This window comes from Panthera leo, chromosome B2 (genome assembly GCF_018350215.1).
Source record: "Panthera leo isolate Ple1 chromosome B2, P.leo_Ple1_pat1.1, whole genome shotgun sequence".
Taxonomy (NCBI): domain Eukaryota; kingdom Metazoa; phylum Chordata; class Mammalia; order Carnivora; family Felidae; genus Panthera; species Panthera leo.
In genome coordinates, this window is record NC_056683.1 from 8,299,209 (window position 1) to 8,325,152 (window position 25,944).

Here is a 25,944-nt window from a genome sequence, read left to right on the forward strand (position 1 = left end):
GGAAGTAAAAGTGTCTTTCCATGAAGACAACTTGATGCACTCCAACAAAAAATTGTAGAAATATTTAGAAAAAGTGACAAAGCTATATTCTATATTTCTGTTTTGCTTTTTAAAATAAAGTATGTTCTGGGGGAACCTGGGTGGCTCAGTCGGTTAAGCAGCCACCTTCGGCTCAGGTCATGATCTCACGGTTCATGCGTTCCAGCCCCACGTCGGGTTCTGTGCTGACAGCTCAGAGCCTGGAGCCCACTTGAGATTCTGTGTCTCCCTCTTTCTCTGACTCTCCCCCACTTGCACTCTGTGTTACTCTTTCTCAAAAATAAACATTTAAAAATTTAAAAAAATAATAAAAGTATGTTCTGGACTCTTATGCAGCTAGAATTTGAGAGAGCCATTACATGTCACTGAATAAGCTCTGTATGTGATTGAAGAACAATTCCTCACCCAACATTTGTTCCAAGTGGCCACCCTGCCTTGGTTTGAATACCTCCAGCAAAAATTCAGTCCCTGACAGGGAAACCTATTATGAACAGTTTCAGCAAAGCTGTCTCTGTCTGTCCCAAGGTGGCCTTCTACGTCTCTCAGGCACACGTACCCACACTCCTCAGGGCTGAGTCAAGAAGAGTACCATGGCCTCGTTATCCTCAGGGTAAATATTCTAGAAACTGCAGCTAAGGGAGTTATGATTCTTTTATGCTGACATGTATCTAAAGACATGATTTTACTCTCTGGTTCCAAGAAGTGAGACAGGCAAGCAGGTGGATTTAATGTCACAATTTAATACTTCAAACCAATATGAACATTCCAACAGCCACTCTTGTCACCTCAAGATTGTTCTTCAAGTCATAGGCCTCTTAAAGATTTCATCCCAACGTCATTATTTTTTATCAAAATTTTCTTAAAAAGAAAAAAGTCTGGAATTGACAGATAAGGATCCAAAGACTTTTAAAACTTAAGTGACCTTTTCTAGGCAGACTAAGAATCTCAGTGACAATTTGAAAACACTATTAGAGTTACTTAAGATTAATGAAGACTAATGAAGGAAGACTCAATCGAAAAGAAAATAAAAACATGCAAATTTGACCTTTCGTCTAAAAGTCTAAGGTCGCTCTCATTTAGCTTAGGTGATCTTACTATTAAATCTCTTATACATTAATCATCTTGCAAAAGCTAAGAGAAAAATAAATTTTACTTTATCTTGTTCATGAAAATACACTGCCTAATTTATTTCCATTATAAATTTAAGTGAGTTATACTCTTTTTTCAGCAGGCAATAAAAGACTGGAGAACTGCCCCCCCACCAACCTATGCAAATACAAAACTCAATCGGGCTTTATCCACTTGGTGATTTAAATGATTAAGAAATACATATAATTTAGTTCATTATTAAGAGCTCTACTATAAAACATTAAAAACTGGCATATATTTATATTAATACCAGTATTCATTTAAAGGAGTATTCACATAAAAGTAGGTGATATGATGTATCCATGTAGAAAGGTACCACTCTGATGTTGGGATGCTGAGACTGGGGGAGGCTGTGCACGTGTGGGCAGGGAGTATATGGGAAGTCTATGTCCTTCCCTCGCAACTGTGCTGTGAACCTGAAACTGCTCTACCATGTAAAGAAAAAAAAAGGTTCTGCTAAACCAGGACCAGGTTATTAAAATCTAAAAACGTAAGGAAGATGTTAAGGGGCTATGTTTAAAAGGTAAAAGACAGCGGAAAAGAAAAAGCACCTGAAAGCTGATTTTATGTAATGAGTTTTGCTTCTGGCTGAGGCAAACTAGCTTCTATCAGACCAGCAATCTTGCCAAGAACAATTAGAAAAAGTGAGTAAAATGTATAATATGTCCTGTTTCAACATCGAAAACTATCAAGGTAGTGAGAACCTGAGGGACCAAGATCCCCAAGAGGAGAGAAGCCCATAAGCTCCATACTTGGAGCCACTTTCCGCAGATCAATTAAATTTCTCAGATCAATCAAAATAACCAAGCTTTACCACAGAGCCTGGCAGATGCAAGTTAATTCTACCCAGAAGATGATACTTCACTGACTAGCATCTCTAGGTTCATTTTGTTTGGGTTTTTTTTTACACAAATGATGGTCACCATTTAATAAAAATGATCAGGCACATGGGAAAAACAAAAGACAAATGATCAAAATCAAGAAGAAAAAAAAGACAACAGAAAGAACCAACATTAGAACCAGATATTGGAGAATTCAGAATGAGCTTTAACATAACGGAGTTAACAAATGTTAAAAAAATACAAAGGAAAATAAGACGAATTTCACTAAAATCCATGAAGAAAAAAATCAAATTGTTCTTTTTGTTTTGAGAGAGAGCATGCGTGCACGCGTGTGCATGTGTACAAGCTGGGGAGGGGCAGAGAGAGAGAATCCCAAGCAGGCTCTGCACTGCCAGTACAGAGCCTGATGTGGGGCTCAAACCCACGAACTGTGAGATCATGACCTGAGCCGAAATCAAGAGTCAGACACTTAATGGACTAAGTCACTCAGGCGTCCCTCAAATTATTCTTTAGAAGAAAAAACAAATTAACTAAAATCAGAAATTCCATAGAAGGGTTTGAGAGCTGACTAAAAACAGATGCAGAGAGGCTTAGTGAACTAGAACAGCACTTCACGCACGCTAACGCGCACACGAATCATTTGGAGGTGCGGACTAGGATTGCCGAGGTCTGGGGTGGCGTCTGGGACTCTGCCTTTCTCCAGGCACCACACCGTGACAATGGCCCAGCGACTGCTGCAAATATCAAGAAACTAAAAAAAAAAAAAAAAACAGGTGAGGAGAAAAAAATCTAGAAATACAAAGAGAACGAAGAAAGAAAAATATTAAAAAGGATAGCTTAGACAATGGGGAAAGTGATGAAAATGGCTAACGTATGTAAATGAAATCTCCAAAGACAGGATGAAAGAATGGAGCCCAAGAAATACCTGAAGAGAGAATGGATGACATTTTCCAAACCCGATCAAAGAGATCAGAGTGAGTGAGATCACAGTGAGATTTAGAGTGTGCACCCTGGCAGGGGAGGGGAGTGAAGGAGGTTGTGGGGCCATCTTGGAATTCTACTTACCACATTAGGCAATTCTATCAAACATCTAAGGAAGAAATAGTATAAATTCTATACAAACTCTTCCAGAAAAATGTAGATAAAGAAATACTTTCCGACTCATTATATGAGGCCAACATCACTCTCATACCAAAGTGAAGAAGAGAGCACTGAAAACTACAGGTCAAAATCCTCCATGAACAAATATGCAAAAATTCTTCACAAAATTTTAGCAAATTTACAATTATGTATCAAAAGTAATACATTATGACCAAATGAAGTTTCTCCCAGGAATGCAAGGTTGCTTTACACATTTGAAAGCATTCAGTATAGTTCACAATATTAGCAGACTTAAAACAAACTATGTAATTATTTCCATAGATGAAGATACAGTGATTAAGTTCAATTTCATTCATGATTCAAACAAGTGCGAGCGTGCACACACACAGACTCTGGGTACATTGGGAGTAGAAAGGAACTTCTGTAATCCCCAAATTATAGTCAACTTTTATACCTAATGGAGAAATTTGGAAGACTTTTCCTTTGAGTTTGGGAAGAAGAGAAAATGGCCAGTTCTACTCAACAGCAGACTATTAAGTCCCAGCCAGTGCAATAAGACGAGAAGTAAAAGTTATGAGGATTGGAAAGGAAGAAACAAAACTGCAATGATCAGCCGATGACAGAATTATATACATAGAAAACTCTGAAGAGAAAACTACAGAAAAATTATTAGGATTACTAAGTCAAGTTAGCAAAGTTGACCGGTGAAAGATAAGTATGTTATATATATATATTTTTTTTTTAATTTTTTTTTAACATTTATTTATTTTTGAGACAGAGAGAGACAGAGCATGAACGGGGGAGGGGCAGAGAGAGGGAGACAGAATCCAAAGCAGGCTCCAGGCTCTGAGCTATCAGCATAGAGCCTGACGAGGGGCTTGAACTCACAGACCGCGAGATCATGACCTGAGCCGAAGTCGGCCGCTTAACCGACTGAGCCACCCAGGCGCCCCAAGATAAGTATGTTAAAATCAACTATATTTTTCGATAGCAGTAACAATTAAAAAAATGAAAAACAGTCACTTTAATAGTATCAAGGGGAGGCCTCAGTCGGTTAAGTGTCCAACTTCAGCTGAGGTCATGATCACGTGGTTCGTGGGTTCAGGCCCTGCATAGGGCTGGGTGCTGACAGCTCACAGCCTGGAGCCTGCTTCAGAGTCTGTTTCTCGGTCTCTCTCTGCCCCTCCCCACCCCTCGTGCGCTGTCTCTCTCTCTCAAAAATAAACAAACATTAAAAAAAATTTTTTTTTGAAGTTTATGTAGATGAGTCAAACAAAAGTCACAGACAAGAATGCTCACACCTGTTCTCAGTTGCGATACTAACAGTGGAATGTTGAAAATACCCAATTCTCTTTTCACGTTAGGGTGGCTAAGCGAGCACGCAGTGGAACACTGTACAGAAATGAAAATAGACGAGCAAGAGCTACCTGCAAAAACAGACTAGTCTCAGCAACATAATCTTGTTTAAAATTTTTTTTTTCAACGTTTTTTATTTATTTTTGGGACAGAGAGAGACAGAGCATGAACGGGGGAGGGGCAGAGAGAGAGGGAGACACAGAATCGGAAACAGGCTCCAGGCTCCGAGCCATCAGCCCAGAGCCTGACGCGGGGCTCGAACTCACGGACCGCGAGATCGTGACCTGGCTGAAGTCGGACGCTTAACCGACTGCGCCACTCAGGCGCCCCTCACAATCTTGTTTAAAAACAAATGAAAATTGGGGGCTTGAGGGAGGTGCACATGGCAGAGTGGGCACCCGGGGACAGTTCATGCCTCACTGTTTTAGGACAGATCAGAGAGACTGTAACAATTCCTGAAATAAATACCAACAATCTCAATAAGCAACAGGTTCAACTCCTGACAGAGATGTAGAGATTTTTCAGATGTGAAATTTGAGACAGCTGTATTAGCCTCCCAAACTGTATAATAATAAACAATGAAGAAAAAGATGAAAAATTATTTAACGAAGCTAAATGTGTTATAATTTACTAGAAAATTCATTTTTAAAATGATTTTTTTAATATAATCTTCTCTTTGTAAATTTTTTTTAATGTTTATTTTTGAGAGAGACAGAGCACGAACAGGGGAGGGGTAGAGAAAGAGAGAGAGGGAGAGACACAGAATCTGAGCTGTGAGCACAGAGCCTGATGTGGGGCTCGAACCCTCCAATTGTGAGATCATGACCTAAGCTGAAGTCGGACGCTTAACCAACTGAGCCACCCAGCCGCCTAGGTTTTTATGTAATCTTGACACCCAAAGTGGGGCTTGAACTCACTGCCATGAGATCAAGAGTCACAAGCTCTACCGACTGAGCTAGCCGGGCACCCTGAAGAATCCACTTCTTGTTAATGCTGAACAGTTAACTTAAAACTTCAGGCAAGACTGTGTGGCAAGTATTGATTTTACTGAAAAACAGAAACAATCAAAAGAATTCCCCGCATTAAAAAAAAAAAAAAAAAAAAAAAAGCCAAACATTCAAATACTGATGAATTCTTCCCTTTACATCAAGTACAGAACAGGTCAAACCTAATGTATGGTGTTGAAACGAGAGATAGTGGTTTCTGGCGGGGAAAGGGAGAGGGTGGCGGGGAGGGCGTGACCGGAACCTCTGAGGTGCTGGCAATTTTCTGCTTCTGGATGTGCCCAGGGTGCATGGAAGTATCCACTTCAGAGAAATGTACAGCTGTACACACGTCTTCAGGCATGTTACGGCTCAGAAAACTTCTTTCTTATTAATTAAAGAGGTAAAGTTTGAAAAAAGAATGGATTAAACTATAAGGACAAGAGATGAGGGGATGGAGGGAGTAGAGAACTACAAAAAAATAAAAGGGAATATTTAGGGTGCTGACAGAAGTGTCCTACACCTGGACTGCGGTAGTAGTTAAATGAATGTATGCATGTGTCAGAATTCAAAGAACTGTAGACCAAAAAAGGTGAATTTTGTCTTATGCAAGAAAGTCTATTATAACTTAGATATAAAAATAATGGATTAATTCAACTTACTTTTACGGTTGTGAAAAGTCGATGGTGGTGAGAAATCTGCTTTCCTCTTTGATTAAGTTAGAAATAAAATTATATGGTCTATCTGGAAAATGTTTTCCTACCTTTGTATACACAGAAATTTGTGAAACAAAAAGGTAGAAAATTCTGAGAAAACAAGGAATGATAGTCACTTCAGTTTTACTGGGGAAAATAGACTTTAAAATATATTAAAAATATATGTCTGTATATACAAATAAAAATATGTTTTTTCAACCAAATGTTCAAATAAGAACTCTGTATGTTTTATGTCTGATATTCACATATGGTATAACGGAAAAAATAACAAGTTCTGGGTTATTCCTTTTAGTATTTCATGTTAAGTTTTGAGGAAAATTAATGGGAGGGCACAATTTTGTATTAGTTATTTCAAACAAAACAGAAAATTTTCAGTTAAAAACATATGACTTCCTCTTAAAGCTTATTAACATTTTCCCATTCCAGCCAATAAATCTAGAAACTAACTTACTTTGAGAACATTAATTTCTGAGGCATTCTGGAAAACAGTTTGCCATTACTGGGTCTCAAACTTTAAAAAAAAAATTTTTTTTTAATGTTTTCTTATTTTTGAGAGAGAGAGAGAGAGACAGAGAGACAGAGAGAGTGAGCGAGCAGGGGAGAGGCAAATAGAGAGGGAGACAACAGAATCTGAAGCAGGCTCCAGGCTCTGAGCTGTCAGCACAGAACCCTACAGGGGGCTCGAACCCACAAACTGCAAGATCATGACCTGAGCCGAAGTCAGATGCTTAACCAACAGAGCCACCCAGACACCGCCCCTCCCTTCCCCACCTCCCTGTATTTTTTAACTTCAAGGTTATACCATGAGCCACTTGTGTTAAGATAGACAACGGGGCTGCATTTTTACAGCCCCTGGCTAAATCTAGCACCTTCCTTGCCAGAGAAGTCTCTTACCACTTGTGCTGGAATTTGTGCCATTTTTGCAGCAGGAGTCCCTGGTCTTGGGTAGAACTGGTTAATAAAGAGGCTTGGGAATTTGTACTCTTCAACGAGTTTCACTGTTTCTTGAAAATCTTGGTCTGTTTCTCCAGGAAAACCACAGATAATATCTGTGGCAAGAGTTATTCCAGGAACTCTAGAAAATAACAAGACAAAAATGGAAAAAAAACTCAATGCCATCCATTATTATTCTATTTCTCTGACAGTTTCTTTTCTAAATTTTTATTTTTTAAGTAGGGCCCGAACTAACACGGGGCCCGAACTAACAACCCTGAGATCAAGACCTGAGCTAAGATCAAGGGTTCGACACTTATCTGACTGTGCCACCCAGGCGACCCTCTCCGATCTTTTAAATGCCTATGTTTTGAAACTAAATTTTATTTTTAGGAAAGGGACATTTAAGCAAATAGTTTTAGAGAGTCCTAAATATTAAAAATTTATGGACAACAGGGGCCCCTGTCCTCCTCAAGAGCCATTCGTTTTTAATTCTTCTGCATGTTTCTTTGTTCTTTTTTCTGTATTTTAAAATAGATGCTGATTCTGCTATTTCTAGATTTTTGATTTTCAGGCAATACTTATTAGCTTCTCCACTGAGGCAGCCCTTTAATCTACTCTATCCCATCCCTCTCAGTAATATCACTGCACAGTTTTTAGTTAAATTAGTCGTATTTCCAGGAGCCTAACTGCAAAGGTACTGCTCACAGACAACTGGTATACACTACCATCATGTTTTCTTTTGCCACCTTGAATTTTTCCCAGAGTTAAAAACTTTAAAAAAAAATTTTTTTTTTTTGCTTCCTATTCTAGGTACCTGTGTTCATGTTTTCCACAAGCTCAGATCGATCAAAAACCAATATTATTTTCTAAACACTCAAGGTACTGTATAGAATTCACTTATTCAATTTTTCCCCCCTGGAAATGCCACTCCTACTTTCTCTGGTATGTGTTGTTTTCATAATGAAACAGTTGTCGTCCTTGAAAGTTACTCTTTGGTTTTCTTCCCCACCCCCCACCCCCCCGCCTCCTTTTACCTGATCCTATATTCATAATTCTTGATTAATTCTGCTGGAGCATTCTTTCAGAAGCTTCATCAAAAAGAATGCCAGAGAAATTCTGTTATTGTCTTAGCATAATCTGAACACATCTTAATCTACACAATTGACTGATAGTGTGGCTGTTCACAGCCCTCCAAAATGAAAAATATTAGCCACCAGAATTTTCTACTGTTTCTTTTTTTAACCTGGAAAGGTTGCTGATGAGATGTCCTGATTCACTCTGATGTAAACCTCTTTAACTTCTTTATATATGCCCTACTCTCTTTTTGAAAACTTTTAGGATATTAATTTTTCTCAATGTTTTTAAATTTCATGATAATAGACCTTAGATTAGGCATGAAAACTTTGTAAAGGGCACAATCGGGACACTCATGGTCTTTAGGTCTAGCAAATTTTCTTATATTATCACTTAATCATTTGTTTTAGAGATGCAACATCTTTTCTCTTCTTCCTAAAGGTATCAGTTAAAGGTTTTCGTAAGTTTTCCTCTGATCACTGCAAGCTCTCCATTTCCTCCAAGTTCTTGTATATTGCTCCCTCTCCTTCATGGCTGAGACTCGCCATCAAGAAAGAGTGACTCTGCCCTTTCATATTAAGAATAAATTATCAAAAGCTTCTCATCAGAGATTGACTGGATAACAAACTGCCTCTGTTTTTCATGAGCCCAAATGTTAACATCTTGAATGTCCTTTCTCTGTGGTGGAGTCTATCCCAGAGTGTGCTACAATATTCTACTGTGTGTTAACAGTATAACAATACCAAAATATCATGGACAGTATTCAAAGCTCCAATATTACTCTCAATCCATACAAAACGGGAAAAACAGCCTCAAACATTACAAACCAAAAGACACCTAACTATATCAATTTCTCTATTCCCTACATGTAGTTCTATATGAATGAATAAAACAGTTTATCCCATTTAAATATATTAGATATTTGGGGGCATAAGAGAGAACAATGGATATAACCATGAGGAAAGGGAAATACAAATGGCGTCATAAAAACATTGGCTTTCCATATCTTGTTTGGATAATACTTTAATTCGGAAGTAGAATACTTTATATTCTTGTTTGGATAATATATATCTTGTATATATATATATATATATATATATATATATATATATATATACAGTGTATATATATATATATACATATAGTGTATATATATAGTATATATCTTGTTTGGATAATACTTTAACGCGGAAGAAGAATAGCATTGATTTTTAAAAATATTTCTTTCTTGAGTTCTACTTGGTCTCATCCAGCTATTAATCTGGCTGACCCTGAACTAGTGAGGTAAGTTCCAAAGGCTAGAACTTTTCTCTGTGTTGGTAAACAGAAAAAGAGATAATATGCACAGAGAAAAATGAAACAGAGCATATTTGAAAAACAATTTTTTTGATTTTTATTGTGATATAAAAACATTCTTCTTCAGAGGTGATTATCAAAATTACATTTGAAAATCATAAAAAACATGTTTTGACAGTAAGCTGTAGATAAAAAGACCATTTTCTAGACTTACTAAAAGCATGTTGAATAGAAAAAGTATGTCAACAAGTTTAATTAGCAAATGTTTACACTTGACTTATAACTACTGAACAAAAGAAATCCACAACTAAAACTGTAAGTAATAGATCACAGCAGAAATGACAGAGAAGAGTCTATCTCCCTTAGGAAATAAATTTAAAAAAAAATCTTAGAAACTGCCTGTGAAATACTGTAGAAACCAAGACAATTGGCTATTGTCGTAGGCTGTGAATTGGAATGAATTTGGCACTCGATTATGGGGTATTCCCAAAGGAAAGTACCTTACTGATTCCCCCTCCCCCAATCCTCCTTGACCCAGGATAGCTGAGCTCAGTATTATGCAACACCTGCTTACTTTGGCATTAAGGCCCACAGTGAAGGAGAAAAGAGAACCTTTCCAGGAGTCCTCTTAAATGTTAAAAAAGGGGATGTCCAATGTGTGAATATATTTGAAAATCTACACAGAAAGCTGACTGATAACAAAGGAGAGGACAGGCCAACTATGAATTTGTAAAAGACCTATGTTAGTATATAAAAGTAAAAAGTTTATTTGGTTTCTAAGGATGTAAGAATATAAACTGATTGCCTATAAAATGTTTCCAAAGTAAAGACTACACTTTAATGTTAGATGAGGCTCATCTATAAGTTAATTTTATACATGCAAATAATGCTTCTTAAAAATAATTTGGCTCTTTAGGTGAACCAACTTAAAAAAAAAAACCCCTCATATTTATACTGTTAATTTGCCTAGTAAATAATTCTCTTCAGTTCATAAGAAAATCAAGGAAGTCTGAAGTGAACTAATTTCTAAATTAATTAAGTGGCTATGAGGCAATTTAAGGAGAGTAAAATAGAACATTAATCCAAATATTTAATATGCTAATTACCAGCGAATGCTGTTTTTGAAAAGCAATGAATTTTCAAAATACTAAAATTTTTAAAAATGATCATTTCCACATATGTATTGAAAGCTGTAAGCCTAATGAATATAATTACTAGGTATTCTATGTTTTTAAAATTTAAAAGACCTTCTATATTTATGTTTTCATAGCAGTATGAGAAAATAATTCTGAAAGAAAGATGAAAATGTTCTCTCAGCTTAATTAACAGGTACATTTTGACTCGCTATTTTTTTCTGATGTATACAAGCTTTTTACCGGCAAAATGGGTTCATTAAATAGCTTGGGAATAGAATTAATGAGAAAGATTCTAATTACACATCGGCAGTGGCAGAAGTGGTTCTATGATCAGTTCCACAAATCTATCAATCAGGAGGGTATCAGGGGAGCATGACCTCTTTGCTGGCCAGAGGCTAGGATTTAAGAGAGTCCCAAATATTTTAAGACTTAATTATTTATCCTGAGTAAAAATAAACACAGACTTAGACACCCCATACTGTATTTGAAATACCACTTAAAATGTTGTACTTTAATCATCTCAAGACTTTCACTTGCAATTTGGTGTTCTACTGGCAAAAAATGGAAAAAGGATGAGCTTCAAATTTCATATGTGGAAAAATTAAGACTAATGCACACATTCTATTTATTTCAAAAGAAAGAAATAAAAATAACCAAAAAAAGAACCAGATCTATTAAAATTATTATGCATAAACAAACATGTAACTAAAAGAAATATTTTTTAAACTGATTTATTTATTTTGACAGAGTGAGTGTGAGTGGGGGAGGCAAGCCCCACGCTATCAGCACAGAGCCTGAAGTGGGGCTTGACCTCACGAATCATTAGATCATGACCTGAGCCCAAATCAAGAGTCAGACACTTAACCGACTGAGCCACCCAGGCACCCCAAGAAACAGTTTTTAGTTCTGAATAAAAGTAAAAACACATCTAAATATATGGGATGCAGCTTCAAGAAGTACTTAGAAATTCATGACTTGAAATGTCTGTGTTACAAAGAGGTAAACACAATAGTCTAAGCTTCCACCTCAAGAAGCTAAAAAAGAGGAGCAAATCAAACCCAAAGTAGGATTAAAAAGTAAATTATTAAATAACGGTTTTAAAAAAACAATGAAATAGAAAATAGAGAAAAAAATCAATAAAAGTTAAGGTATATATTTGAAACAAAACAGTAAAATTACTGAACTATTAGCAAGACTGACAGGAAAAAAGAAAACAAATGACAGCTTCAGGTATGAAGGAGGAGAAAGCACCACAGATGCTACCAACATTAAAAAGAAAAAGACACTAAAGGTATATTATGAACAATTTTGTGCAGAGACATTAAAAACTTAAGCTGAAATGAGCAAATTCTTAAAAAAAAGACATAAATCATTAAAACTGACTCAAGAAGAAACAGAAAACCAAAATAGCCTTTTATGTATTAGAAAAATTGTATTTGAAATTAAAAATCTTGCCACCAAGAGAAAACAATATGAAACAACCCAGGCCCAGAAGGCTTCACAGGTGAATCATATCAAACATTTAAGAATAAAACCAACTCTATAGAAACTACTTTAAAGACAGATGAAAAAGGAACTCATTTTATAAGTCCAGCAGCAGCCGATATAAAAACCAGAGAAAGAGATTAGAAATAAATTCTAGACCAATATATTTTATGAAAACAGAGACACTTAACAAAATATTAGCAAAATGGGCACAGAAACATATAAAAAGGATTGTTTGTCATGATCAAGTTGTTTTTATTTTTTTTTAAGTTTATTTATTTTGAGAGAGGGCAGAGAGAGTCAGTGAGAGAGGAGTAGAGAGAGAGAAAGAGAATCCCAACCAGGGATTCAAAGTGGGGCTTGAACCCAAGAACTGTGAGATCACAGCCTCAACCACAACCAAGAGTTGGGTGCTCAACCAAGCCCCCCAGTCGCCCCAATCATGATCAAGTTTTAATTCCAAGAATGCAAATTTGACATACAAATTTTGATTAACGCAGTAAGCCTATTAAAAGAATAAAGCGTAAAACCCACATGGTGATCTCAGTAAATGCAGAAAACTAAGTTGACAGATCCAACACCCATTCATGATAAAAACTCTCTCAACCTGAGAAAAACATGAGAAAAACTATCTCAACCTGATAAAAAATTATCATTAAAAAAATTTTTTTTGATGTTTATTTATTTTGATAGAGAGAGAGGGAGACACAGAATCCGAAGCAGGCTCCAGGGTCTGAGCTGTCAGCACAGAGTCTGATGCAGGACTCGAACACATGAACCATGAGATCATGACCTGAGCCAGAATCGGCCGCTCAACCAACTGAGTGACCCAGGGGCCTCTACAGATATTACCAATTTTAATTTTTTAAAAAATTTTAATGTTTATTCTATTTTTGAAAGAGACAGAGCATGAGAGGGGGAGGGGCAGAGAGAGAGGGAGACACAGAATCCCAAGCAGCTCCAGGCTCTGAGCTGTCAGCACAGAGCCCGATGCGGGGCTTGAACCCATAAACCACAAGATCATGACCTGAGTAGAAGTCAGCTGCTTAACCGACTGAGCTACTCAGGTGCCCCTCATTTTTAGTGGTAAAAGACTGAATGCATTTCCGCTCAGATTAGTAAAAAGGCAAGGATTTCTGTTCTCACTTCTATAATTCAATATATTATGGAGGTTGTAGTCAGTGCAAGAAAGGTAAGAAAAAGAAAAGCATATAGGTTGAAAAAGAAAAAGTAAACTTTTTTTTGCAGATGACATGACCTTGTATGTGGCAACTCGAAGGAATCTAATGAACCTACTAGAATAAGCCAGTTTAGCAGAGCTAAAGATGAATATATAAAAATCACCTGTACACTTTACATCAGTAATGAACAGTCAGAAAATGAAATCAAGGTCAGGGCACCTGGGTGGCTCAGTCGATTAAGTGTCTGACTCTTGATTTGGGCTTAGGTAACGAGATCATAGTTCGTGAGATCGAGCCCCACGTCCAGCTCTACACTGACAGTGTGGGGCCTGCTTGGGATTTTCTCTCTCTCCCTCTGTGCCTCTCTCTCACTTGCGCTCTCTCTCTCTCTCTCTCTCTCTCTCTCAAAAATAAATAAATAAATAAACATAAAAAGAAAAAAAAAGAAACCAAGGACACAATTCCATTCACAATAGCATAAATAATACTTAAGAATAAATTTGGGAAGTCTAAGACCTACACTCTAGAAACAGAACTTAAAGAGATTTTCTTAAAATTTACTGAAATTAAAGAATATCTAAATAAATAGAAAATACATAATTTTCATGGATTGGAATATTTTACGGTTAAGATTGCATGTCTGTTCAAACTGATACACATATTCAATGCAACTGCTACCAAAATGTCAGCACATTTTTCTGAAGAAATTGAAAAGCTGATTCTAAAATTTATATGGAAATGCAAAGGACTTAGAGTAGCCAGAGAAAAAAAGGACAAAGTTGGTGGAATGGATGAACCTGACTTAAAGACTTACTATGAACCTACAGTAATCACAGCAGTGTGGTATTAGTATAAAGACACAGCAATGGAACACGGACAGCCCCAAAATACACCCATACATTTATACATTTATGGTTAATTACTTTTCAACAAATATACTTTTATGGTTAATTAATTTTCAACAAAACCGCCAAAGCAATTCAATGAGGTCAAGAGACAATGTTTTCAATAAACGATGCTAGAGCAAATGGATACCATACGCAAAGTAAACAAACAAACAAAAAGAACTTATTGGACCCTTACCTTATGGTATGCACAGAAAGGCCTTTAATACTAAATCTAAATGTAAGAACTGGAATTACTAAATTTCCCGAAGAAAATATGGGAAGAAATCTTTGTGTCCTCGATATAGTTCAGCGAAGACTTCTTAGCTAGAATGCTAACACCAAAAGCACAATAAAAGAAAAAAAAAATGGGTAAACTGGACTTACTGGAAAAACGCCATAAAGAAAACAAAAAGACAAGCCATAGACAGGAAGAAATTATTTGCAAATCATGTATGTGATGAAAATATTTGTATTCAAAATATATGAAGAACTCATATGAGTCACTAATAAAAAGACAAACAACATAACTGTACAACGGGCAAAGGATTTTAACCAACACTTCACTGAAGAAAACAGATGAATAGCTAATAAGTGCATAAAAAGCTGCCTCAACATCATTAGTCTGCAGAGTAACGCAAGTTAAAACCGTGTTAAGATCGCACACACACTCACTAGGATAAGGCTGTATTAAACAAAAAAACACTAAAAAAATAACAGACATTGATGTACATCTAGAGAAACAGAAACACTTATCCGTTGTAGGTGGGAATTCAAAACTTTGCAGTCACTTTGGAAAACAGTGTGGCAGTTTCCTAAAAAGTGAAACACTTACTGCGACTAAGAAAGTTTCTATCCTAGCAATCTACCCAAGAGACATTAAAACGTGTGTCCACACAAAGACTTTTATGTGGATTTTTACAGTGACATTCCTCATTATAGCCCCAAACTGGAAATAGTCCAAATGTCTGTCAACTGGTAAATGGATAAACAAAATGAACAATGAAAATTTACCTACAAAGAAAAGAGAACCAATTACTGATACGTGCACCACACAGACGGACCTTGAAAAACATTCTGAAGTAAAAGAAGGAAGACACAAAAGATTACTTATTGTTTAATTCCATTTATATGAAATTTCTATAAGATGCAAAATTAGACAGACAGAAAACAGATCAGTCATTGCTTGGGTCTCGGGGTGGGTGGGGGGAGCAGGGATTGACTCCAAGTAGGCATTGAGAAACTTTTTCTTGTAAGTAAAGCATTTTAAAACTGCACTGTGATGATGGCTGCACAAATTCTTAATTTACTAAGAATTTCAAACTATAACTTACATTAGGTGCAAACTGCATGGTATCTAAATTATACCCACAATAAACCTGTTAAAAGTGGGGTGGGGGGAGGGGAGGAAGCCTTTCTGAAGACAGAAAGGTAGCAGGAAACCTCCATTAGGTACTCTCTTCCAAAGAGTCCGAACAACTGAACTTTCGACAGGATGTAGCCAAAGAATTAAACATGGCCAAATAGGAGGGAAGGGCAGAGATAATAAAAGGTAAGGTCAAGGTCGAAAGGAAATTATGTTCTGAGCAGGACAGCAAGAAGGACTATGTCCCAGCTACCAACAGACAACAACAAGGTATCATTCTGTTCATCCTAAAAAAGGAAATTTAAGGAGAAACAGCATGACATTTTCAAGTAAATTTGAGAAAACTGTCAGCAGCTTTAAAATTACTTTCACACTTCTATGAAAAACAATTTTTTAAGTTTATTTATTTTGAGGTGGGGGGGGGGCAGGGGAGGGGCAGAGAGAGAGGGAGACAGAGAATCCCAAGCAGGCTCAGCACCGCCAGTGCGGAGCCTGACACGGGGCTTGAACCCACAAACCAACCGTGAGATCATGACGTGAGCCAAAATCAAGAGTGGGACACTTAACAGATTTGACCGAGCCACCCAGGCCCTCCTGAACAACAAATCTTTAAGGACATGAGCTGAGAAAGAAAAAGCGCCTATACATTAGGATAAGGGTTAAAAAGCCGTAAGTCACTAAGACAAAGACAGACAGGCGTGCCTCTGGATGACCCTCATCTTCATATGGGTATCTGGGAGAAAAATCTCCCCTTGCGTATATAACTGAGAGGCTCTTTTACTAACGAGTTGCATGCTCTACAGCAAATTACTTAGCCTTAGTAGGCTTTGGTTTCCTTTTCTCTAAAACTGGGAGAGTAAGAGTACTCCTAGATAAGATTAAGGAGTTAGTACATGTACTAATTGCTATGGACAGTGTCAGCCACAGACTGCCTGTTATGTTTTAGCTATCGTTATTGTAACCCTGTCAAAGAAATGACAACAACTACCATCTATTAGATGATACTAAGTGCCAGGCAATGTGTTAGCAACTTAGGTAACTTCTAGTTTAATCTCTATGAGACACAGGGAAACTACCCTTAGGGAAATAAGACTGAGTGGTAAATTGCCCTGAGTTGCAGAATCACTACATGATACGGCAGTCTTCTCTCCACCCACGCTACTGAGGTGCTCGCTGAACTGATGTACCAGAAGCAGTGGCTGATCATGAGTTTACGTTAAAAATACTCAGTAATAATATTTGCAAAGCAATTTACTACAGCAAGTAAAACTTGCCTCTATCTGCAGAATTGGGTTTTAAAGAGGGTAATTGTGGTCTCCAAAGGTTAAATGATTTACCGAAGGTCACCAAGCTATTGCTGGAAGAATCATAATTCAAACCCAAACCTTTCCACCTGGTTGGTGCTCTTTCCACAAATGCACCTCAATGAAGACGGAGGCATTTAAAACCTAAATGGCTATATGCTAAATTTATTCTTCATAAGGTATTTTCTTGTTTTTATCATTATCATCACTCATCAAGAAGCAGGTAGATATAATTATTCCTATCTCCAGATGGCTGAGAGAGAGGAAGCAGCAACAGTATCGGTAGAAAGAAATGAGATTTTAAATCTAGATTTGGGTTCCTGGTTTCTAGTCACGTTTTCACAAGTGTTGTTACTGTTCTGAGCCTCAGGTCCTTCTCTTCTACAAAACGGGGATAAGAGCACATCCCTTCCTGGGCTGTTGAGAGATCAAGTGATGTGATGAATATAAAGCATTTATAATAGCAGCTGGCACACAGATGCTTAATAGATGTCAACTTGCTTCTGTGTCCCTTAAGGAATGAACGGAAGTGAGGAACAACAACACTCTACCAAATACCTTGAACCTGGACTCCTCCACTTTCAGTACACCAATGGCCCATAATTGCTGCTCGCATTTCTTTTGTACTTTGTGCCGTAGATCGGTATTAGCAGAAAATGATCTAAGGAGTGACTGAGGAGTGTAAGAGACAAATAGAGTTTGCATGACACGATCAGGTTGATATTCTTTATCACAGAAAAAAAAAAAATTAGAAGACCTTAACATTTGGTGAATTGATTTATGTGTAAAGTATAAAAAAAAAAACCCAAATGCTCTAGATGTGAATAATATTCTGGCTGTGGTGCAGCTTGACAAAATTCCTAAAATATCTAATGAAGGAATTATACTACTGCATAGCTTGTTTCTGGAATTTTAATTATGTTGAAAGTGCACAAATGAAAAACTAGTTAATACTAGTTGAGAATTTAAACCTACTAAATATAAATAAATAAAAACAGCTCAGAAATTACTTAGAAAGTAAGTGGCTTCATGAGCACTTCTGTAGATAATTTTCTCTTTGGTGAAGTCTCTTCAAATGAATAAATATCTGTCTACCTGTGCCTCCATTTGTCTGTCCACCTGTCCATCCATCCATCCATCCATCCATCCATCCATCCATCCGTTTCTCTCTTTTGTGTTCACTGATTAAGTACCTAGAATCACTCTTCTGATGTTAAACTCAAGAGAGGTTGGTGGGTGTCTGCGTATGCATTTCAGATAGGCATGCTGATCATGAGTAAGAGGAAAAGAAACAAAAAGTCAAGGAAGTGCCAATGCCAATATAGCCCTTTCTTTATGCCATTCTAAAATTTCTTCTCTCAGAGTCTGTGGATTCCTGAAAATTGCATGCAAATTTTTATGTGTATATTTCAGGGAGAAGTGACTACAGTTTTCTTCTGATTCTAAAAGTCTTCTGTGACCCAAATAAGGTTAGGAGATACTTCTATGAATACTTTCGGATCAGCCAAAAAATTATGAGGGGGAAAAAAAAACAAAAGCAACTTTTGACCTAATGACACAGTGTATGTAAGAGACATTTCTTTTTTTTCCTAAGAGAAAAGGCTCATCTGACTAAAATGAGTGAAATCATCATCTCTGCAGTAGATTTAGTATAATCTGGATGCTGAGTTACATATTGCTGTTTCATTTGTTTTGTTTGAAAATTAAAAATAGTCAGTTACTGCCAATTTCATAAAGTTTAACCTAATATAAAGTCAGCAATATAAAATGGGCCCCACCCAGTCAGTTATCATATTATTTTGGAGATGATGAAAACTGGTGTTACTCTTATTAACATCTCAGCCTCACACTCATCTATTTTTAATCGTATTACTGGGGCCAGAAGTCCAAAAAAGTACATTTGATTCCTTTGGCAGTTGGCTTCCTGTTAGGTCTTGAGAAAGAAGGTGTGACAGGAGATCAGAAGCAGGGAGAAACTTCGGTGCCTCTCAAAGTGGTCACTTCCTGCTGGTGAGGTGGCAACCCCTGGGGTCGGTGCTCCCAGGACCCAGTAACACAAACTCTGACCTTCTGCTCCCCCAGCCCTCCTGGCAGCAACTGCTTTCGGTAATTATTACCCTCTGGTTATCTCATCTCCCCACCTTTACTTTTCCAGCCTTCTAACTTCTATGTCATAAATTCCTTATACTAAATATCTTCTGATAGGTACACCTTGCATATTTTTTCTTTCTAACTGGGCCGAGATTGAAACAATCAAACTCACCAGTGTCCTATTCTATGACCTTAATGAAGTTACATTTACACAAACCACATTGTGTCTGGGTACAGTAATAGATGGAATAAGTGGTAAAAGATAGGGCTAGTAAAGCCTCAACTCTGTTTGCACACTGAATACAAAGAATATAGATGTATTCCTATAAATGAGTATGTATGTTCTTCAAAGCAGAACACATAAAATTTGTGAATGTTAGAGAGAAGTTTACATCTAATTTGGTTGAAGAGACAGTTTTCAAATATTAGCCAAAATCTGCTGGTAATTCACATACTAATTATAAGTGATATTTAAAATCCAAGGTAGCCTTTTAAAGCCTCTTTCTGAGAAAAAAATGTAGTAGCAATTAGGTTTTTTTTTTTAATTATTACCTCTCTTCAAAATCAATAAAACTACTTAAAATTTTTTTAATGTTTATTTTTAGGGGGGGGAGGGGCAGAGAGAGAGAGAGACACACACACACACACACACACACACACACACACACACACACACAGAATCTGAAGCAGGCTCCAGGCCCCCAGCTGTCAGCATAAAGCCCAAAACGGGGCTCGAACTCATGAACCGTAAGATCATGACCTGAGCCGAAGTCAGACGCTCAACCGACTGAGCCACCCAGGCATCCCAATAAAACTACGTTTAATATGCTAAATAAAAATCCAGATGGCTTATTTAGTTTAAATTTGGTACAATTTTAGTTTTTGGAATAAAAAAGGTAGTTAACAAAAAAAAGGCGCAAAAAAGGGAGGGGCGCCAAGCAGACTCAGAGGACATCAAAGAATTTAGTGTCATCCACTATGTTCCTAAACCCAGGATAAATCATGAATATACAGTTTGGCTTCAAGCAAAAAACCAAATGAATCACTACTGTTAACTAAAAATTAAGTAAATACTGTGTTAAGTATGTTTTTTATCCCATAATGTTATGCCTGCATTCCACAGCAAATATTTTGGAATAAGCACAAAGCCTTACATAAGACCAAAGATATTGCTTTAAAAAGTGTAAGTAAGCATACTGAGTAATATTGTTATAATATTTAAAAGGAACCATATTAAATCTCAAAGAGTTTTTACACATCTGTTATTAAAATCATTTTATGATATTGCTGGTTGAAGTGAAGGTATTTACTATCTACAGTACTGTTAACACAATTCTTATATGAGTTTTTCTGTTTCTATGGTAACATGAATTATAAGGTTCAATGAAGCCAGATTCAGTAATGTGTATTTTTTCTGTTATTCAAGGTGAAAAGGAAATGAAACATTTCCAACATTCATAAACTGCAGCAAATGTCTGAATTCCATTTAGAGATAAGATGATAATTACTAAAGTAATTAGAATTCTTCCTGGATGGAATTATTTTGCACACAGTGGAAATTTAGATTTGGGAATGAAAGCAGGGGCCAGAGTATATTCAGCATCAGTAATTAATTACAACCAAAACCAATATGGTCTTCTGATACCTTGGAACAGACTATACCTTCTTCTGTCTGCTTCTGACTACAATGTGAAAGAAAACTGGTTCCCCCACCCCCATCCCTTAAGTCAGAAAGATAACGTGGGTGAAATCATTTTATTCAAGAGAAAATCCAATTACAGAAATAATCAACTTTTCCTTCCTGCTTTATTTTTTTCATATTTGAAAGGGCATTCACATTAGCAGAACCAATTAAATGAATATCAGGACAGGGCAAAAACTATAAAGTTAAACAAGTTTCTTAAATCTTTTAAAATTACAGTTTGAAAAAAAAAACCCACTTATTGAAATTTTAGAGAGTCAAACCCAGATCACAGCATTCTTTAATAGGAAAGCACAACTGGAAGGCAGCTAGCCATCAGGTCTCAGGGAGAATAATTTGTAAAATTATATGGTCCTAATGCAGTTGGCTCTAATATTCAGCCCATCATAAGTAAGAAATCAGGCAAATTTTTGCTTTTAATGCAAGTGTTGTCATCATCAAGAAATGGCACTCAGAGATACCACATTTCGAGACTTAGGCCATCCTAAAATGCAATTCGTGTAGCAGCATAATAAATACTACTGAGAAAAATACATACACACAGACAGGGCAAGCATGCAACAGAAGCCATCAAATCAGAACACAGTAGAATATTATTCACAATGATATCCTTTATTCCGTATGACTTGAACTCTCATTTTGTTTGGTTTTCAATTCAGGTTACCCTAAATATCACATATCAAGGGAGTGGCAAACTATGGCTCCAGGGCCAAATCCAGCCATCACCTGTTTGGTAAATAAAGTTTTATTGGAACACAGCCACACCCACTCATTTCCACGTGGTCTAAGGCTGCTTTGGCTACAAAAGCAGAACCGAGTAACTGTGACAGTTGCAACCGACATGGTGTGACTCACAAAGCCAAAGATAGTTATTATCTGCAGAGACTCTAGCCAACCAAGCCCACCACTCTGATTTTTGCTCTAAGTACTCCCAGGGACACTCCAGGGTGAGTATGAGAGGACAGTGGGCATATGACACTCTCCAAAATACAGCCCCAATCAACCTTTTCCGCGGTCGCTAAATATGCACTGACACGATTCAAATCGGAGTACTCTCTCTCTGCGCAATCGTCCCCTGAAGCCTACCTCTCGGATGAAGTCTCTCCTGATTTTCTCTCTGCGTCTCAGTTCAGTCACACAATTAAGGTCACACCTCAGACCTCTGGTGGCCCTGTTATGATCTGCCCAGTACCTTTCCCACGTATCCCTGTCTTACGCCTCCAAGTAAACCATTAGTATCTGCGGGTCAAGGGTGGGGTCATATTCAAATCCCTACACTCAGCAGTAATGGGACAGCACACACAGTTCAGCACACAGAGCTGCTCAGCGGCTTAAAAGGTGACGGGGAAGGGAGAATGGGGCAAAAAAGGCAGGGGGATGAATGAATGAAGTCAGTAAGGCAACAGGCTTTCCTCATACCTATTAGTGATTAATTCCCGTTTTATCTCATATCCATCACAGTATTTTACTTTAAAGTCCTAAAGGTGAACTTCTAGCCTTGACCCATCTGGCAGGGGGAGAGAAGAGGCAATGCAGGGGGCTTTGGAAGTGGCAGCCTCTCACTGGGGTCCAGGCCACTGGTACCAGGATCCTGGCCATTGGTACTGACCTGTCCTGCTTACAAGGAAGGACATGTTTCTCAAATGAGTACTAAGGAAAAAAAAAAAAAAAAAAGTATTAGCTAACTAATAGTTGTTTCCCCTTCAATGTTTCTATTTATAGAAATAACTAAAATACTGACAGGGGATCGATGTTTATTTTAAATGACCTGGAAAAACAAATCAATAAATGACCTAAGTTTATTTGCAACCCTCCGTTTAAAGTTGCAGGGAAAGGGGTTCACGCTGGAATCCCGGAAGCTGAAGGTGGATGCGAAACGGAAAAGGAGGCTTCATTCTAATTCTGCCTCACAGTTGTTCTCTTCTATTTTTGAAGGTGATAAATCCCATCATTCAAACATCATTTACTGATGAAATGATATGCTCTTGGCAAAGTTCTGGACAGTCTAGATCTGTGAGGGCTGCTGGGGCAAAAGGTGGCCACGGGTCCCTTCCGTATGAAACACACATGAAATGTGCCTGGTCAGTGGGTGCTGCCGCTTCTACCTGGAGGGCCCGTCACCTTCCACGACACTGCCTATCGGGTCCCCATTTGGCCCAAATCTCCACCCTCCAAAAGGGCCTGGCTGGTCGTCGGCACAGCCACACGGTATCACCTAAGACACGTTCCAGCAATCCTGAGAACGGTCTGAGGCTCTTCCCAATCGTGTGTAACCCGGCTCAGCACGGGCCCCAACAGCCCTCTGGGGGGCAGCCTGCCTCTTACGACACCTGGGTCACCAGTGGTGGGATACTGGGCATCGCTGTGACACAGGTGGTAGCTGATCCTCAACCAAGAAACACTTCAAACCCCAAGAACAAAGCCGCTACATTAGGGGACACCAGGACACTACAGCAACCCCCAAAATCGTCGTTTAGGGGAAAAAACATTCATGAACTACTCGTACGTGAACTCCACGTCAGGTTGACACGTACTGCGGCATCTGTGACACCCGCCTCTCTGACACTTACTGAGCACTTTGTGCCAGTGCTTGGCGTGATACTGACTCATTTCACCCTCAAAGCAGTTCACAAGGTACGTAATACATTCCCATTTTATAGACGTGGCAACGGAGCACAGAGAGATTAAGTAAACTGCCCAAGGTCACACAGCAGTCAGTAGTAGAGTCTGGATCTGAATCCTGTCTGCTTTCAGAGCCTGTGATCTTAAACGACAAACTGCCTCCACTCATGTTGGGCAGAGAACGTGAACAGTGCCAGATACACTTATTCCAAAAGGCCTCCCTTCTCAGAAACGGCAACTATCAGGTGTCCTCACACAGCAACTTCTCTGAGGCTCTCATCTGGAAGCATGAGTGCCATCAGATGACCTCACCACTGCTAAGCAGCAAAAACACCCACTTAGCATCATCTTCCCGTTCGGTCCTCAGTTATCCAATTCTTACTCTCATGTTAAAACAATACTCATGCACTTATCCTTTCAGCCAGTGAAAAGAAATGTAGAAAAAAATATCCTTACCAAATATCCTATCTGTGCCAGTAGCCAACAAAAAGATTCACGACAGCTCAGATTTTATCACACACATTTTCAGTGGTGCCAAAATGAGAGGAAGAGATAGGACCCCAGGAGACTAGAAACATTAATAGACATAACTAGCCTTTGGCTCAGACAGGCAGCGAGAAAACAAGAAATCCTGTTAATTTTTAACACTTCGCATCATGTCCCAAGCCACGCAAGGTCTAGAAAGCGGTCCTGATTACATCATTTTTGGCAAAAGCATCAGAGGAATATTCAGCTTATGCTCGATACCAGGTCCTGAACGGTTCGGAGTCTGACACAGAAGCCAAAGCATCTCTGTCTTTCCTGTAATTCAGATGCAGGTAATGGCTGCAAAGACCCACGAAGGGTCACATGCTGATACTCCTTTTCTAGACTACTGCACGGACATCCAAACAACCCTGTGAGAAGGAAGGAGTGATAGGTTTCCCATGCAGAGGTTTAGAGAGGGGAAGTCTCGGCAAGCGGGGAATCGGGCTTCCAACCCTAACAGCTGCCTCTCCAACCTGCTAACCTGAATAATTCTCGGGAAGGACAGCCCACGCCAAAGATTTGGGTGCTGTGATGTCAGAGAGAGCAGTAAAGGAGAAAAGTTCCGTCTGGGACCACCAATGCTGGCAGCAAGCGTGACACGGCCTAGGCAAGGTCTCCTGGGCGGTATAAAGACGATCTGATTCAATGCAGCGAACACGCATCGAGTACCTCCAACTAAGGGGCAGGAAAACAGAAGCACAGGTTGTGCGCTGGGGCTTGTGCGTCATTCCCAGCCACCGGCTGAGGTAGACGGTGATGTGATCACAGTGTCAGGTTCAATACCACGGAAGGGAGAAGGGTGGGGTAAGCAGGGGTGGTGGAATAAATGGCATTATGAGCCACAAAGGAGATGAAATTAGGGCTCAGGTGGGGTGCGGGGCAGGAGCAACAAGGAAAAAGTGTAGAGATTTGAGGACATGACCGGGTACACAGGGCCCCAGACGGCCACCTCCTAACGCAGAGTCCGCTGGCGTTCACTGGAACAGAGTGTGACGTCATCGGAATTCATATTCCACCTCAGTCTATGTAGGCAGCTCCAATTACAGCACACGGTTTCCCTCGGCAAACAGCTCTCACAGAACCAATCCTGATCAGAAGAGTAAATGAAGAGACCCCAGGTGGCAAGAGACAACCGATGGCTCTCTCGTCACAGCTAAGTGTCTAAGACAGGGTCACCCAGTCAGGAACAACAGGCCTCCCGCACAAAGCCGTGTCGCCCTCAAGGCAAAGTCACGTGCTCCAGGCAGCCTTGAACAAGAACTGTCTTCGGTCGCGTGATGACACTTGCACGAAATGTGAACACAAACACGCCGACTGCAACAGAACATCACAAAGAAATGACACGGAGAGCGAAACGTGAAGGCACGTCCTGGCACCAAGGTAGGGACGGTGAGCAGAACTGTTTCCAGAGGGCGACAAATGCTGAGAACGTTCAGACAGGACATGCTCTTCGCTGAGGCCAATATGCTTTATGAAAGGAAGGAAGGGCAGTCTTGGAGGTATTTCTACGAGTACTGCCTAGGAGATACCTCTGAGGATAGGAAAATAGAATAAAGAGCCACTATTACACATATTTGGGGAAGTGAAAGAACCTTAAATGTTTTTTGTTTTTTTTAACATTGGCAGAGGAGTCACTTTGGGTTTTGATGGCTCCTCAAGGAAAATTCAACACGATCAACAGCATCAATTAAATCGACAATGCATCCAATCAACATTCAATAGCATCAGTATCACAGGAGGAGGACCTCCCGTGTCCTGGCCCCGTGCCACAGGACGGCAAGGTGCCATCCCTGCCTGTGAAGATCTCAGTCAGAGACACGTCAGGGGTCCACCAGGAAGCAGCAGTCGTAGCAGCGGTAATATCAGTAGCTACGGAAAACATTCCCGTTGCATTTTGAACCAGGCACTGCTCTAAGAGCTCCTCATGCGCTGACTCAGCTAATCCCTTAGTGCTCCTGTAAGGTAGGTACTCACATCATGGCTGCTTTACAGAAAGGAAACTGAAGCTCAGTAGGGCTGAGTGACCGGCCCCAGGACCTAAAGTCAGTAAGCGGCAGGACCGTGACGTGGATCGCAGGCATCGTGGTGGCCACTTCTGAGCTCTGACCTCAGGGCCACACCACCTCCTCATAAATAACTACAAGCGGAGGCGT

The 25,944-nt window shown here is 39.0% G+C and overlaps 1 protein-coding gene across 5 annotated transcripts in view; it reads right to left on the reverse strand.

Annotated features, from left to right (window-relative positions):
- CDKAL1 (CDK5 regulatory subunit associated protein 1 like 1) overlaps positions 1-25,944 on the reverse strand; it is a 707,644-nt gene that overhangs the window by 206,098 nt on the left and 475,602 nt on the right. For all 5 annotated transcript variants that reach the window (XM_042937784.1, XM_042937785.1, XM_042937782.1 and 2 more), the window contains exon 12: positions 7,081-7,261. In XM_042937784.1, the coding sequence (XP_042793718.1) occupies positions 7,081-7,261 (181 nt within the window). The remainder of the gene's footprint in view (positions 1-7,080; positions 7,262-25,944) is intronic.